Here is a 13,711-nt window from a genome sequence, read left to right on the forward strand (position 1 = left end):
CTATTCTACTATTGCACTTAGATTGCTCAGCATGAGTGTCAGATAAATGCTTTGCATGTAAATATGAAATATAAATGCGGATGGGCTGGAGGAGGGGAGTTACTGAGGCTGTGGTGCAGTGCTGAAATAGCAGTTGGAGTGTAACTGGGAGAGATGAGCGCTGGTACCGTTCCTATCCTTCCCCTGTAACGTGGGATGTGACAGATGGTGAAGGGGAGTGTTAAAGCAGGCCACATAAGGCCCACTGCCTGGAGACACACACAGGCCTCTTCCATTCTCCCTGCCTCGTTTCACTGTCTCTGTCTCTCTCTGGCTTTCCTCTGTCCTCTCTCCATCTCTCCAACCTATATCCTACCGTCATGCTCTGCTCCTCTTTCTTTACATTTCCTGGATTTCCTTTTAAAACTCCTTCAATTCTGAAGCGGGGCTCAGCGACGGCGATGTCAGTCAGTCAGCCCAACGCTTTAGTCAAGACTGAAATATCTCGACAGCTATGAAAACTTGGCAAAGACATCGGATCCTACTGGCTCTAGTGATGCTCTAGTGCCACCGTGAGGTTGACGTTTTTGGTTTTCAGTGAAATGTCTCAACAAATACTGGATGGATGTCATTCAAACTTGATACAGATATCCACAATGCCCATAAGATGAATCCTAATGACTTCGGAGATCCCTTAGCTTTTCGTGCAGCCTGTTATGTTTTGTCCAAAACACAAAGAATGTCTTCCCAACTCTCCAGAGATACATCATCATCTCTTTGAATCTGTGTTATCCTCTCTCTACGGTATGTATCTGTGTGCCTCTCAGGTTCACTTTCTCCCTGCGAAAAACATCTAAAAGGCTTAAAGTTACCCTCAGAGAAGGCTGTATCTGTACTAAAAATGGGAAGAAAGACACACACATACACACTAGTCAGAGGCTATGTGTCTCCAGGGCCTGCTAGAAGATCTTCCTCTGGACAGACTTCATTATCAAACACGGACTCCTATTAAACTGAAGAGCAGGTAACTTTAGACTCATCTGAAATGCCACACAGCCTGTTATTTTAGGAGCCTGCTCTCTTCCCTAGCATCAGTTTTCTAATGAGACATCAATTATTCATTGAGGTTCAAGATATGATTTTGGGTGCATGACAATGGCTTGTTAACGTGAAACAGTAGAATACATGCGAGCATAAAACAGCTGTTCTATTTGTTCACTTATTTTATTATTTAATCTCCTGTCAAGATTTCCACCTGTTTCGAGGGTTGCCGTTCCTGTTTTGCAAACTAAGTCTTTTGTATGTGTATTTCTCTTCAGAACTCACATAATTATCCCAAATCCCACAGGAACTTAAATCCTCTGATGAATCTGACTTTGCTCACAGCTGTGCGTTTTGGCTGCATCTGCTGAGCAGTTTGTTTGCATGACCAAGAGAGTGTCCAAGTGGGACAGATAACATATTGTTTCCTGGAAGCATCAAAAGCACAATGTAGCAATAATTACCCACAAGCCCTTGAGCCACATGCAAGGCACGGTGGAAGACCAAATTATCCCTGGGGTAGAATTCGACTTTAAAAATTTCATAGGTTAAATAAACAATTATTCTGCTTCACTGCAAGTCCAACTAGTGTGCAGAAGTGTGGACATGAGGGTGGCAGTCCCGGTCAGTGTGTGCTCAGTGTGGCGTCAGCTGTGCTATCGCAACCGCTGCTGTCAAAAAGAATGATTCTCCAAAACTGCGGCTGCAAGAGAGCAAAACTGTTCAAACAGGACGTATAAGAGGCTCAGTTTTAATGCACAGGCCAAAACGTAATATTAATCTGAAACATAGTCTGCCATGGTAATAAACATTTACTGAGGTTTTACAAGCGCATCAGTGAGATCAGTGTATTTGTCTTTAGCCCAGGAATAAGCCATCAAAATCAGTCTTAAGGGCACAAACACTCACCCATTGTAGATTTAAAAGGAGGTCTTACAAACAGCAGCCTGGGCTCGTTTACAATGGACTCCAACAGTGACGGGTCGCACTGCATTGAAAGTATGAATATGTCCAAAGAAACATCTCAAACAACTTCTGCAATGTCATCCATTTCTAATATTTTCAGTACAGCTGCCGCTAACGATTACTGTCATTATCGATTCATCTAATGACTATTAATGCTTGCGAGAATTTCGCACAGGCCAAGGTGACATCTTCAAATGTGTTGTTTTGTCTGACCCAAGGTCCAAAACACAAAGATACTCACTTCACTGTCTTGTACGTCAAAGAAAGGCATCAAATCGTGACATTTGAAAAGCTGCAACCAGCAAACGATTGGCATTTTTGCATAAATAACATCTAAAATGACTAATAGCGGTGGATCCATTTACTGTCGACGGACTTATCTTGTTCTCTAATTTTCACAGAACTATCAAAAACTTTGAATACACTGCGGGGCAGGCACTCAAGCCATCATGCCCACCTGCTCAAAAGCTCAATAATGTCATGCCTAAAGTGTTGAATTCAGCCTTATACTGGCAAAATATGAGTGCATGAAAAGTACTGAGCAAACGGTTGGGCAGCGGAGAAGTGATTTGAGAAGTCTCTCGACATTTTGATACATTTTAATGCCATCTTTCAACCCTGCAGGGGATTATTTGGTACTAAAGAGATATTGGGATGTATCGCTTAAACAGCAGAATGATGGGCATTAACATTGCTCCTGGCTGACTGATAAGCACTGTGCCCCAGCTGGAATGCCACCTACACAATGTTATGCCCTTTGAGGAGTGTGAGATCAACTCTGCCTCCTCCTCGGGCTACTTCATTTTTGTCCAAGTTTGGCAGCTAATTTAAAATTCTCACATTTTGTAGTGCTGAGCGAACTGAAACACTATCGTCTAAAATGTTTCAGACCTCAGGAACACTTAGCGGAGGCCTTGCTGCATCGTGCCGTGTTATTTCTGCACAAAAGTGGAGACACACAGGCTGCAAAAGTCACCTACCGTCGACGCTTCATGGAGAAGAAAAGAAAATGACAGGGTGAAAAGACAAAACAAAAGAGAGACCACCAGAAAAAAGGAACCCTCTCCTCACAGGATCCATCAACAATTCAACCTGCACGCAGCATCACAACTTGTTCCCAAGCAACGAAGCAGCAAGCCTTCCTTTTTCCAATTTACCCCTTGCTGACTGTCTGCCTCCACTTTATTTTTCTCCCAGAGAATAACACACACGCTACAAATCGTATGCTGATAAAGCAGTAAATACTGACAGCACAGCACCTGATGAACAGGGAGGTACTCTGACTGATCAAAACTCCCAATTTATTATTTATGAAAACAGATCTAGCGTATTTTTGGAAATGGAGAAAATGCCACACCGTTCTGATTTGGTACATTTAAAGGCTGCATCTTTGAAAGCCACACTTGGAGGGTTTCATATTCATATTCCATCCATCCATTATCTATACCGCCTATCCCTTTCGGGGTTGCGGGGGGCTGGAGCCTATCCCAGCTACAATGGGTACACCCTGAACCGGTCGCCACATGAAAGGACAATCAAACATTCACACTCACACTCACACCTACGGACAATTTAGAGTCATCAATTAACCTAATGAGCATGTTTTTGGTCTGTGGGGGGAAGCCGGAGTACCCGGAGAGAGCCCACGCATGCACGGGAAGAACATGCAAGCTTCACACAGAGGGGCCCCGCCTGACCCGGGGATCGAACCGGCAACCTTCTTGCTGTGAGGCACGCGCACTACCTGCTGCGCCACCGTGCAGCCCCTTTTGCCAACATACACAACTTAAAGAAATGACGACATTTTAGGGAATCTGTTTCTGTACTTCATTGCCGAGCGCTAGATGAAATGATTGGTCTATTTCTGGACTCTTTCATAGCCGGGCACAGAGACTTCCTGGACTCTCTACTGGTTGCCTGGCAACCTAATAGACTGAACCCTACCAAGAAATAGTCTGGCCCGGTGTTTTATACACTTTCGTTCTTGTACAGATTAAACAAACAAGATCCAGCTTGTTAATTAGAGTGCCTTAGCTGCTTGTTTTGCTGATTTTGTTATCTTTGGACTGAGCCAGACTTGCTATAGCCACCACTTCTAGTCTTAAGCTATCTAAGATACGACAGCTGCACATTAAGCATGACATGAAAAACAGCACAGGACAGTGGTTCTTCTCAAATGTAGTTCCCAAAATGTTGAACTATTCCTTTCAATTTCTCTCTCATGGGTTTGTCCCATAATGATATATATGATGAAAAATCATTTTAAAAATCACAAACAGCAATTCATTTAATATATACACAGAAATGTTCATATATGGTTGTTTGAATGAATCACACAACCTTTTTTTCTCTCTCATCCGTCATAAGATCACCACACAATGAAGCAGGGTAGCTCTAATACGGTTTCTAGCTCTAATGACCATCCTAAATTGATCTGCACAGTAATGTACAGCGTGGTGTCTTGGACTTTAACCATCCCCATTTAGATTAATGTATATCTGCAAGTAGGAGAAAACCAGAAATAGCAACCGTTGCAAGAAGCATGACCTCCAGACAGATTTGAATTTGTCCTGTGCTATTGTGGACCACGAAAAAGGAAGCCGTCTATCACTGCATGTCCCTTAACAAATCCTGACAGGCAGATATTATAGTTTTACCACCTCAGGGGCTGTAGTGGGCATAAGATGGAGAGCCACAACTGAAGCTCATTCAGATCTGACATACATATTTTCTTTGGTTTTCATTGTATTGCAGAAAATAAATAAAGCAATCACGAAAGCTCGAATAGTGTGTGTTTAAGTTAAGCAGGAGATGAAAATGTAGATAAAGCATTATGTCTTATTTTTATAACAGCGGAAACTGTTAGGAGAGAGGGGCAGTGCTAGCGTGAATGTTTTTCGTGTGGTCTGGCTCACATTATGCAATAGCAGGAGTTCTGAACGGAACAGGAAATTGTGCAACACGAAAGCAGACCCTTTTATATAATATGCAATAAGAAAGTCTCAAGTCACTGGTTCTTCTCTGCTCATGCTCAACAGAAGTGCCTGTTCACAGCCTGTTCCTCATCTGAACTCCAAGGCCACAGGCTCATCAACCTTCCAGGAAATATGTGTAACTTGTTTGTCTATGGTTTGACACAAGTGCTATTTTTCACATCTCAGGCGTTTGCTTCCATTGTTTGGTCTGGGTAAGCGACCAGGAATCCCATGCATTTTTCAAATGCACTTTGACAGAACATAGATAAATAAAAAGCGCAACACTTGTAAACCCTGTGACCTCTCTGGTTATCACATGTTCTCTGTAGCTTCCAAGCCGGCACTGAGCTCCAAACCTTATCTCCGCCGACGGAACATTTTAGAAATGTTTTGTGCAGAAATATATTACAGCTCAATCATGTCCCACGCAAGACAACTTTGGACACACATGAATGAAGATTTCTGGTGGAAACTAAAAATTGCAGTTCCATTCTGTGAAATGCAGTAAGTGGAGGAGTCTCTTGGCTGAGCCAATGGTGCTGGGAAGCTTGCTGCACTAACTTTTAGCAGAGAAATGGCTTTGTCTGATGTGTCTGTGTCTGTGTGTGCATGTAATATTCATGCTGTGGCGGCATAAATCTGTTTACACTGACTCTGATTCTCCTTCCTTATGGGGAAAAAACACAAGTCTCCATAACATAAACTTGAGGTTGGAGACTTATGTTAAGGTTAAGGTAAGGGTTAGGGTTAGGGTTAGGGTTAGGGAGGTAGCGGTTATCATTAGGGTTAGGGTACATCTCTAAGAAATGAATGCAAGTGTATTTAATGTCCTCTGAAGTGACAGAAACACGGCTGCACATGTTGGTGTGTATTTGTGGTAAAACCAAGAAGCACCTATTTTCAGCATTATTTCGATGCAGACAACACAAACAGAATCGTGGAGCTTGGTAACAAAAACACTGGAACAGGTAACCATGATTATTTGGTGTTATAATCAGTCTTACCTCCATAAAAGTCAGGCACCTCCCCATGCATTGATGCATCTGTAACAGTTAGGAAAGGAAATCACGTCAACACATAGAACCACCATGCTGCAAATATGACGAATATGATATTTATCGATGATAACATCCTGAGCTCCTGAGCTGCAAGTGCATTTCCCTCACTTCTCGCAAAACAGAACAAGAAAAATGGATCAAAACAAGTCTTTTTTTTTCAGTGAAGAGCAGATCTTTGACAGAATCCCTTTTTTGCTGCTGAGAATGTGATGAATGGCTGGAAACCCTGCTTTGGACTGAAGGAATGTCTGTGGCTGGAGGCCATTTCTGTGAAATCCATTACATTCTGTCTGTCGCAATAACATGAGAAAACGTTCATAGTTGGACTGAGTGAATGTGGGTTTAATTACTCTCTGATGGTGTATTCAAATGATGAGCAATGTACATTTGATTAAAGCCTGATGATTAAACAATAATCCAAACTGTAAAACTCTGTTGTATCCTTACAATGTATGTTATAGTATATACCTTATTGAGAGCCACCTGAGCCACAGAAAACAAACACACACACACACACACACAGACACACACACACACACACACACACACACACACACACACACACACTCCATACTTTTGTTGTAGGATAGTGTGTGCTTGACTTTTGTTCTGCTGTCATAGCATTAATGTCACATTAACTATCAGACTTTATTCTTGTTGGGGCTAAACAAAAATGTCAAGCCGATGTTCTCTCCCCACAATAACAACCCGAGTCTGTTGCTTGGCTGCTGTCTGTTTAGATAGAGAAGCCATACAGTTCAACCCTGTGTAGATGAAGTGTGTGTGTGCAGCACAACTATGTATGTGATGTCTCTGAGCGTTTATCTGCCCGATCCTGCTCTTCAGATGTAGTGTATGTGAGTGCATTTTCAACAGGATATTCTAAGATTTAGCTCTAGTGCTGCTAAAACCTTTGGTGAACTCAGCTATAATAACACAAGTGCCTTACCATGTAGCAAAAAAAGAGAAAGAGAACGATAAATCTCCGAGATCTAAGAGCCTGTTTGAGAAAGATGTGGTGTGAAGTTGGGAGAATTCCCAATCCCAGCACCCCCTCTTTTCAGCTCATGTGAAATCAAATCTGAAACAAGTGAGAATAGCCTAAGGTATGAGAACACAGAGGAGGCTGCATCTTTTTTACACAGGTCATTTTCAGACCTGCTGTTCTCTGACCACTATGCTTTGTTTCCAACACGGCTGATGACACAAAGAGGAAAGGAAACCTGCAAACTCCAGGCTCTCCAAAGCACACAGCAGCCCAGCCTGGCCTATCAGATATACTGTACTTTGTATCTTATTCTACAATGTGTGCTCTTTTACAGCTGGCCTTAGCTATGTGTACCATACCTTAATTTATCGGTCTTTAAAGCTTGTTAGCACCTTGCCTTCCTTGTATCCCATTCATCCTGACAATCCAGTTTTGGCATGTGCTTCCAGCCTCCAAGCTACCTGACACCTGTGTGCTTTTTATGAAGTAGCTGTATGAGAGCATGAGACACATTGCAATGGCAGTTTTTTTAGCAGTCATACCAGTTAGTGGCTGTTGCTAAATGAATGTCTGACAGCTGGATTTTTGGATGGCGATACTTGAAAGATGAAGGACATACTGTACAAGTATAAAGAGTCAGGCTAAATGAGCCGAGTCCTTTTGATTTCTGAGTGCTGCTCACCAGCAAGTTCTAAAAGAAAATTCCCAGAGAGCAAACTGCCACTACTGCTGAGCTAATTACAACATTTCTTGCAGTATCACTGATGCCTAACAGGTCCAAGTATTATGTGTTCCATGCTTGTATTTCAGTTGTAGCTCTGATATAAGAAACTGAAAGACTCTTGGGGTCATACAGACATTGAATAGCTATATATAAAGCGGTGTGATTGTCACATTAAAAACGGCTGAGCATGAAATCTTTTTTAGTTTTTGGAGATCCTGTCATCCAACAGCAGTGACACAGTATCTCAAAATATCTTTTAACATACTCCGTCAATTAATTTCGCTATTCCCTTTCAGCTGGATGTTCTACTAACCTGCTGGGGAGAGTGAGAGGACCAGGAGATGGAGAAGCAGCGTGAGGTGCAGCATGATGTTGGAGTGAGGACCACCTGGTGGGGTTACAGCGACAAGCTCAGCTGATGGAACATTAGCAGGACTGCCTGGCTTTCCTTGAAGAGATATAAAACAGAGAGCAAGAGAGGCTGTCAAACATAGAAAACTCTTCACAGAGGTGAACCTATGTATTAGCAGGTACTGTGAATTTTCAACAAATATGATAAAACCTCCACTGCCCTTCAGCCAGAGTGTATTTAGCACAATATCGCAAAAATATAGAACGACTGTGCAAAAAGAGGCTCTTAACCTGTTGAACAATTAACTGCGTGGCCTCTTCCGGCCCAAACCTCAGTTTCAGTCCCAACAGAAAAGCATGTCAATGCTAAATGTACTCTGTCTGTGATACTGTCCCTAACAGGAGAAATGTGCCCAGCATGGCAGCCCCGCTGTGTATGTAATGTGTAAACTATATTAGAATGTGTCACAGCACAGGATGAGCTTCACCGGCCAATCCCTGCCTTCATGCGAGCCACCAGCAGACAGTGTGGCAGCATCTTTACTGTGTGTCTGCTTCCTGTCAGCCTCCAAGGCACCAGCTCCTTGATAGGTTGACGACTGATGACTGACATTTGGACAGTTCCCAGAAGAAAGCCCGAGCGCTGGTTTAGCTGAGCAGTCGTCTCGCTGCTCACTCACCATCCCCGAGACGATAACGCCACACCAGCAACCACCGGCGGCGCCAGCTCGCAGCCTCACACCCAGAAACACAATATGTAAAGCAACAGCTGACTGGGTGCAGAGCGCCGACAGAGACAAGAGGAAGAACGATCCAGAATGGTTGAGAATATCAGAGTTGAAATTTTACTACTTAATGTGTTGTCTTCATCTATATAATTCATATTCTTAATCAGGCTGTTGATTGATGTCAGTGTTATTAAACATAGCAGAGGTCCACCATTACAGAGGCAAAGATGTACAGACTTCAGATAAATGTTATACCATTTTAACATATGACCCTTTCAAGATGAAGGTAAGATGGACTAAGGACTTCTGAGTGATACTGACTGTGCCTGTTTTCCAGTGGACTGGTATCTAGCTCACCACATTGCTAATTTTAATGGACTTACCCAATTAGACATGTACTGTAATTACAGTCACAGAGAGACCCTGAATTGGAAAAGGCACATGTGTGTCTGCTTGCAGGTGCTGGAACAATCAAAGTGGGTACATTCTCAGCATCATCATCAAGTGCTGTGACATTTTAAGAGCTAAAAGAGAATTGATGTAGAAAAAGCTCTCATTTGCTCATTCATGATTTTTGTCAATGGGTGAGTTTCTATCTCCGTTTTCATATATTTCCTTTTCTTCTTTCAATTTGTGCATAAAAAAACCTGAGTGGAAACAGGGAATTTGGTTTATCAACAAAAGCTAAATTTGTGCAGACTAAATGAATAAATCATGACGCACATGACGATTGTGCCTTAAACCTCCATTGAAGCTTCTGCTCAACTGAAACAACAGTTTTGTGCGGAGACTGTAATGCTCCTCAGATTAATACATCAAATAAACATAAAATCCATATGTCCTTCATGTTTTCTACATTTTCTTTTTCACTGTTCGAGGTCTGACTGACGCTCATTTAATCACCTTATCTCGATGCACCCTCCTCCTCTGCAATGGTTTAATGGCAGCCGCCTGAAAAATTAGCACCACCAGCTGTTTATCTCCATGAACCAACTCCTAATAATCACACAGCCATGGGTGGATTAATTCATATTTTCTGTTGCTTATTTTCTCAAAATTCAGTTCAAATTTGCACTGTGTTTGGATGGAAACCTAGCTGCTGTGAGTCAATTCTAGTTGTGTCAGTGTCAGTGTTTGATGACCTGAACTCTTTTTTGGCGCACGCTGCCAGAACTCACAACAAAATGTAACACCTTCATATATTTATGTACTAGTATCACAGTGCTGAGCATCAGTTCAATATCAGCAGACATTTCCATTCATTCACAGGTTGTGCTGGACTGGCGTGTGTTGATTAGAGCGTAATTGAACATGAGGCAGACACTATTGATTCTTTGTGCACAGCCTGAGGTGTCAGCTGGTGAAGGCTCAGAGGTGTGACTGCAGGATTGAGATCTCAGCTCACCAGAAAAAAGGAGTCTTATTACAAAAGATGGATTTGATAGAAGAGAGTCCGTGTAATATGCCAGCTTTCCATGACACAAGCAAAACCGCATGTCATGTAGAGCTATTCAAACACGCACACACTGCCACACAAGGATACACGCACAAATATCAATTAAGAGAAATGGGCAGACGCGCTGCACAACTGCACCACATGCACAATAAGTTGGACATAATGTCCGAGCTGTACAGCTGCAGAAAAGCAGCACAGAGGGGATTTCATCTTCGCACTGGCCCGTATCCTAGCAACACCTTTCAAAAGGAGCAGTTTGTGTGCTGCGGGGGGCCTTTTGTGACCGCCAATGAAACTATGCAAACACTCATTTTAATCTGGAACAACACCGCTGTTGTGGAACGAAGACTGAGCAGCTCTGCTCATCTATTAAAGACATTCATCTGCTGAAGTCAGACAAAGCACTGAAGAAATAAGTTTATTAAAAACTCACTCACTCTGTCCCTCTCTCCACGTTTACACTACTGCTACAGTGCCACTGTAAGATCATTTCTGTAACTCATAAATCATAAATGATCTCAATAGGTGCACTTAGGAGATGAGGGGAGACGACAAGGAGCCTCATTATAGCGTCAGAGCACATAGTGAAGAAACCAGTCCCATCTATCCCATTAAGAAATGTCACCGAATTGATATACTGTTAAAAAAAAAAAAAAAAAAGAATCCGACCAGCACCACACAGAAAGGCAGCATGCTCTTAAAATCAGTATTAATGGGACCTCCTACCTCTCCTGTCCCATCTTAGCAGCCTGGATGCACGTGATGAGAGTGCTCCAGTCATCACAGTAAATCACATGGCCCAGATGTGACAGCCCTCAAACAAGGCCGCTTCTTCTCCCCCATAAATCACACTCTGGACCATGTCAGAGCTATTACTGCTCGGGGTTTGATTTCAGTGGGTTTTCTTGTCACGTTTTTTTTTTTTTTTTTTTTTCCCCTTTCCCAGCCTTGCTTGCTGAATTTCAATCTCTTTGTCTTTGTTCCCCTTAGAATTCTCAACCTTATTGCTCAGAAATCAGACATCATATTACACCAAGTCGATTCTGCTGGAGGCTCACTCTAGACTCTCCACTGCCGCACTGCGATGACCAACACTGTCATTTGCACTTTTTATCATGACCCCACAACCTCCTTAGGGCGCTATAGGCTAAGTGAGCATGAGCGAAACCTCTCCTCTTCCGCGCTCGGCCTGATGTGTGCTGCATAATCGAGTGGGTAACTTTATAGAAACGTCTTCTCTTATCGGCTGGGGCAGATCCAGTGATGTGGGGGAGGAGAAAGAGAAAAGAAGATAGGGTGGAGGGGCGGTCAGAGTGCTTGACTTCAAAAACAAGATGTTGCTCCAACAACCCTACCCCCACCCCCCACCAACATCACATCTTACATACACAAACACCATCAGCCCCATCACCACCATCAGTCATTAACAACAGATTTACAGTAATCCTGCAAAGGGAAGCCAAGATGGGGTTAACGCTGGATTGGTCTTAATCAGTCAGAGAAAATCAGCACTGCTTCGTGTCAGCTGCTGCAGCATCCACGTCTGAACGTCTGAAGGATGCAAACATTCAGCAGTAGAGACACACTGTACTGTTTCTGCTGCTCTTCTCTGTTTAATGTCATTATAAACTGTTTTTAGCACAGGTTGGATAAAACTAATATTCATTTTGATAGACCACTGTTGCTATTATTATTTTTAGGTCTGAAATTGATATGAAAAAGCACTTGGTGAGTTTCATTTCTCCAACAATGACAAAAACAAATTGACAGTGTGCCGGTTTCATTTTCACCACTTTAACATCACATTGTAATGATAAAAGAATAGTTTGACATTTTGGACTTTCACGCTGAGAGCTGGATGAGAAGATTTATTCCACTTTCACGTCTGCATGTTAAATATGAAGCTGCAGCCACCAGTCGGTTAGCCTAGCTTAGCATAAAGACTGGAAACAAAAGCGAAACAGCTAGCCTGCCTCTGTCTCTAGGGCTCACTAATTGACATTTCATATCTCATTTGTTTACAACACACAGGAAGTCACACTTTGTTACTTTTGGACAAAGCCAGGCTCGCTGTTTCCCCTTTCCAGTCCTTGTGCTGAACTGAAGCAAGGCTGCTGGCTATAGCTTCATATCTAGCAGACAGATGTGAAAGTAATACTGATCGTCTAATGTGAGCAAGAAAGTGATGAGGCATAATTCCCAAAATGTCAAACTAATCGTATATTTTTGGAAGAGGGTCTGCTGGTTAATCTAGTCCAGTCTATTTTTTCCTCTCCCTGCACCCCTACAGGGCAGTGTATTACCGCTTCTGCTGAGGCATGAGATGTGGAATCCAATATCAACACGGTGTCTGATGACTACTCATCCTAAAATCACACATTTTGTGACACAACAGATAAGATTTAGTGTCATCACCAAATGCAACAGGGAAAAAACAAGAGAGACAGGGAGAGGAATATTGATCCAGATTAAATTTAGATGAAAGAGTGAGACATTGGGTCTGAAATCATCTGTGAGAGGCAGCAGTGACTTAGTCTGGTTTAAGGAGCATTACTGTTCAATCTCATTTTATCTTTATTCATCCTGAGCCTGCTGAGAACAGTTGCTGTTTTTCTGATTCACATTCATGAAATTACACACCACCATGCCTCTCAGCTGCCCAGTATAACCACTGGTGGTCCGCTGCAGCAGCTGGGAAGTTTGATCATTCCATTTTTCCATTAAGCATTCAGAGAGCAGGTGTACACACCAGCCAGCATTCTTCAAAGTTGCAAAAAACTCTACAAAAAGTCAATTTTCAGAAGTAAATCATCTGCCATTGTGTCACCAAATATACTTTCTCTACTTTCTCTACTTAGAAACGTGTTTCTTTATAACATAATCTGCTTAGGGGAAATAGCCAAATCATCTGAGGTTTGCTATTTAAATGCTTCTCTCTTAAATGGAAAACAAGAAACAGAAAAAAAAACACAGATGTCTTCACATCTGATGAGATCAGACACCTGATATGACTGCATACTGTGTTTAAACATAAATCCCAGAATGAAACAAGCTGTGATCCCTTTGATTCTTATGCTGAATCAGTGTTATTTTACCACAAAGTGGTGGTGATACATTTAGTCTGACTTATGAATTATTTATGACAAAATCATTGATTTTGATTGTAAAATGAACCATAGACAGCTTGTGTCTTTCCAACCTGAGTTCTGAAAAATGAACTCTTCTCTACTGCATCTGTGTGGAAACTGAGACTGGACTCGGCTTCAGACAAACAGGATTTCTATCTCTCCGAAGACCAACAGAATGATTCCATTAAATAAAGGATACAGACACAGGATATCCAAGTCTATTACACAGCAGATAAAGCTGTAACCCCAAGACACACAAAACAGCACCTGCAGAAAAAGACATGCTTTGTGCTCCACAGGCTCCCTGTTGCTAAGCA

At 42.3% G+C, this 13,711-nt stretch overlaps 1 protein-coding gene across 1 annotated transcript in view; it reads right to left on the reverse strand.

Moving 5' to 3' along the window:
* The window catches only part of LOC139337124 (contactin-1a-like), a 64,416-nt gene that overhangs the window by 23,094 nt on the left and 27,611 nt on the right, over positions 1-13,711 (reverse strand). Inside the window, exons 2-3 of the mRNA XM_070971536.1 lie at positions 8,045-8,179; positions 5,966-6,004 (exon numbers count right to left, since the gene is read on the reverse strand). Coding sequence (XP_070827637.1) covers positions 5,966-6,004; positions 8,045-8,099 — 94 coding nt within the window. The 5' untranslated portion in view covers positions 8,100-8,179. The remainder of the gene's footprint in view (positions 1-5,965; positions 6,005-8,044; positions 8,180-13,711) is intronic.

This window comes from Chaetodon trifascialis, chromosome 10, assembly GCF_039877785.1.
Source record: "Chaetodon trifascialis isolate fChaTrf1 chromosome 10, fChaTrf1.hap1, whole genome shotgun sequence".
Classification (NCBI taxonomy): Eukaryota; Metazoa; Chordata; class Actinopteri; order Chaetodontiformes; family Chaetodontidae; genus Chaetodon; species Chaetodon trifascialis.